Consider the following 3,684-nt stretch of genomic DNA (forward strand, 5'->3'; position numbering starts at 1 on the left):
AAAAAAAAAAAAAAAAAAAAAAAAAAAAAAAAAAAAAAAAAAAAAAGAACACATGCACACATTTATTAATCAATGCTAGTGATCAGTCACTAAGTTTTGCAGGCTCTAGGAAATAATCTTTAAATATTGGCGTTAATTTTATACTTTATGTCTTTCTATATTGCCAAATGGCTATGAAATAGAGCAATTTAAATAAAGAAACAAAGTGATTGAGGATATATTCCCTATGTGTTTTAGTCAGATCAATAAAAGACACAGTTATGCTTATGGAAGCGTGCTGACAAACAGTAATTACAGAGCTGAGAATCATCTGTTCAGTCTTGAAAATAAAAGTTTTATTCCACTCATAATAAAATGATTGCAGCATCAGAATAAGGAAGGAAAGGTAGAGTGAGGATAAATACAATTTTAGAAATGGTATAGACTTTGCAAATCACCACCTCTTCCATTGATAAATTTAGAATCTAGAGTTGATTTAGATATTGACACTGGTTCTCCAAGAGAAAGGTAAAATAAAAGCAATTGGACCCTTTAGAGCTTTTGTCTATGGCCTGTCTGGGCCCTTTGTTGTAACCCTGTCATGCCCTTATGCTGATTACCTTCTTGTAGAACAAGAAGTATTGACTAGAGAATGAATGATGTATAGTCCCTAGCCCTTAGGAAACACTCTCAAAGAGCAATGTCTTTATCATATGAACTTTTTTAACATCTGAAGGTTTTTTTCCTCCTTTTACCTTTCCCTTTCCCTTTCTCTATTTTTTCACCATCTGTTTTGTTTCTACCTCTTTCGGTGTCTGTGTTTGACACTCTCTCCTCTTTCTCTCTCTGTTTGTATCTCCCTCAATCTCAGGCTTCTCTGCAGAATGTCAAACAAAGATCGACACATTGATTCCAGCTGTTCGTCCTTCATCAAGACGGAACCTTCCAGCCCGGCCTCCCTGACGGACAGCGTCAACCACCACAGCCCTGGTGGTTCATCAGACGCCAGTGGGAGCTACAGTTCAACCATGAATGGCCATCAGAACGGACTTGACTCGCCACCTCTCTACCCTTCTGCTCCTATCCTGGGAGGCAGTGGTCCTGTCAGGAAACTGTATGATGACTGCTCCAGCACCATCGTTGAAGATCCCCAGACCAAGTGTGAATACATGCTCAACTCGATGCCCAAGAGACTGTGTTTAGTGTGTGGTGACATCGCTTCTGGGTACCACTATGGGGTAGCATCATGTGAAGCCTGCAAGGCGTTCTTCAAGAGGACAATTCAAGGTTAGTGTCGGACCTGGGAATACTCTCCCCACTTTCAACCTCACATGATGGGTTTTTGTTTTTCCTTATTCTTATTCTCATAAGTCAAGTACCATAGTTTTAATTCTCTCTCGAGTAGAAAACAGAAATAGATTACAATTGATAGTGGAAGATTTATAGACTAAAATCCCCCCAGATATACTCCATATCTATTAATTTTCCTCTTACAGTTAAGCTTTAATGGTGCAAGGATAATAAACTTTGGGTAGAGTTTATAAGCGCATAGTTATTGTTAGAGCAATGTGGGTCTATAGAGCAACTGTACAAATGCACATTAGACTAACACTGTTTTTGACCCCTTTGGATCTTCTTACAGATGCATGAAAATAAATACTTTAGACCAGTGATTTTCAAACTTGAGTGTGCATTAAAATCATCTGAAAATCTTGTTAAAATGTAGATTCCTGGGTCCTACCTCTGGAGTTTCTGATTCATTAGATCTGGAGTGGGGACCTGCCTGAGATTGTATATTTTAAATAAATTTTCAGGTAATGCTGATGATGCTGCCAGTCCAGGGACCAATTTTAAGAATCACTGCTCTAGACCAATTTAATTACCTACTCATCTTTCTTTTTTCCTTGTGGTTGGCTATACTTTTTCTAACTTTTAAATGAATTTATATAAAAAATTTCCAAATTATGCCAATAAAATGTCATTGAATGATAGAATGTACCTCCAACATATATAATTGATATATACCCCAAACTTCATAGATTTCAGATTTATAAATGACATTATTTCTCCCATATAGTGTAGAAAAATAGGACTGAAATTTGTTTATGCCCTTTTAAACTGGTGATCTACAGATCTAGAATTCAGTTCATTAAAAAGCTATAGATATATATATATATTCTGGCAAAAAATTTCATGTTTTTAGGTCTCTTGTGATTCACTTTTGAAGAAAATAGGGGAAGGAAAAACATATATTTTGAGGATCCACAGCACACCAATGGTTCTGTTCAGTGGTTTACGACATGTGTCTTCCTAACAACCAGTTATGGACACAAAGTCTATCTTCCCACATATCAGTGGTTCTCAAACTTGCCAGCTCATTGGAATCAGTGGAAGACTTAAAAAAACATACTGATGCCAGGGCTCATGTCCCCAAATTCTGAATTAATTGGTCTTGGGTACAGCCAGGGAAAGGGGGGATTTTTGAAAGCTTCCTAGGTGATGGTTAATGTAAAGGCAAAGTTAAGAACCACTGCACTGTACTGTGTTGTATTATTTGACAACAGTTCTCAAAGTGCAGTGGCTGTACCAGCAGTGCCACCATCATCTGAGAAAATGTAAGAAATGCAAGTTCCCAGGCCCCATCCTGTATTAACTCAAACAGAATCTCTGGGGGTGGGACTAGCCATCTGCATTTTACCAACCCTCTGGGTAATCCTGATGCGAATTCAAATTTAGAACCACTGCTCTAGACCATGCTACTGCTGATTTACCACTGACCATAGACCATCATGATCTAATGTCCCCTTGTTGGGCAGTCTGAAACCAATTTATTTGGAGCCTTCTTAATTTTGTGATGTACTAGTTTTCAAAGCACAAAAGAAGTAATGTTTGTTAAGTGCTAATCCTTTTAAATATTTCCATAAAACATGATTCTGAAAACACTTATGTGTACATAGAGCAGTCTCCCACCTTCCCCTTTTTTTCTTTTTTGTTTTTGAGGCAGATTTTTACTCTTGTGGCCCAGGCTAGAGTGCAATGGCATGATCTTGACTCACTGCAACCTCCATCTCCTGGGTTCAAGTGATTCTCTTGCCTCAGCTTCCCAAGTAGCTGGGATTACAGGCATGCACCAACACGCCCCACTAATTTTGTATTTTTAGTCGAGACAAGGTTTCACCACATTGGTCAGACTGGTCTCGAACTCCTGACCTCACGTGATCCACCCGCCTCAGCCTCCCAAAGTGCTGGGATTACAGGCATGAGCCACCGCGCCCGGCCCACCTTCCCTTTTAAGAGCATCTGGAAATCCAACTCTTCTCCATCAGTTGCACTGAGCATTTTAGTGACAATCCCTAGTGGAATTGGTTATACTGTCTCTCCCTTGCTTTTTTGTTGTCTGTTACATAACTTCCTTGATCTGTGGCTGATGAGAACGCAATCAAAATGTTTACTTAGTCAGGTACAGTGGCTCATGCCTGTAATCTCACCACTTTGGGAGGCTGAGGCTGGAGGATCCCTAAGGCCAAAAGTTTAAAAGATTAATCTGGGGCCGGGCGCGGTGGCTCAAGCCTGTAATCCCAGCACTTTGGGAGGCCGAGACGGGCAGATCACGAGGTCAGGAGATCGAGACCATCCTGGCTAACACGGTGAAACCCCGTCTCTACTAAAAATACAAAAAAAAACTAGCCGGGCGAGGTGGCGGGC

The 3,684-nt window shown here is 39.9% G+C and overlaps 1 protein-coding gene across 1 annotated transcript in view; it reads left to right on the forward strand.

Moving 5' to 3' along the window:
- LOC108528222 (estrogen-related receptor gamma-like) overlaps positions 1 to 3,684 on the forward strand; it is an 83,576-nt gene that overhangs the window by 50,338 nt on the left and 29,554 nt on the right. Inside the window, exon 2 of the mRNA XM_017869930.1 lies at positions 851 to 1,266. Within this exon, the coding sequence (XP_017725419.1) occupies positions 851 to 1,266 (416 nt within the window). The remainder of the gene's footprint in view (positions 1 to 850; positions 1,267 to 3,684) is intronic.

Source organism: Rhinopithecus bieti, unplaced genomic scaffold, assembly GCF_001698545.2.
Source record: "Rhinopithecus bieti isolate Rb0 unplaced genomic scaffold, ASM169854v2 scaffold_1673, whole genome shotgun sequence".
Taxonomy (NCBI): domain Eukaryota; kingdom Metazoa; phylum Chordata; class Mammalia; order Primates; family Cercopithecidae; genus Rhinopithecus; species Rhinopithecus bieti.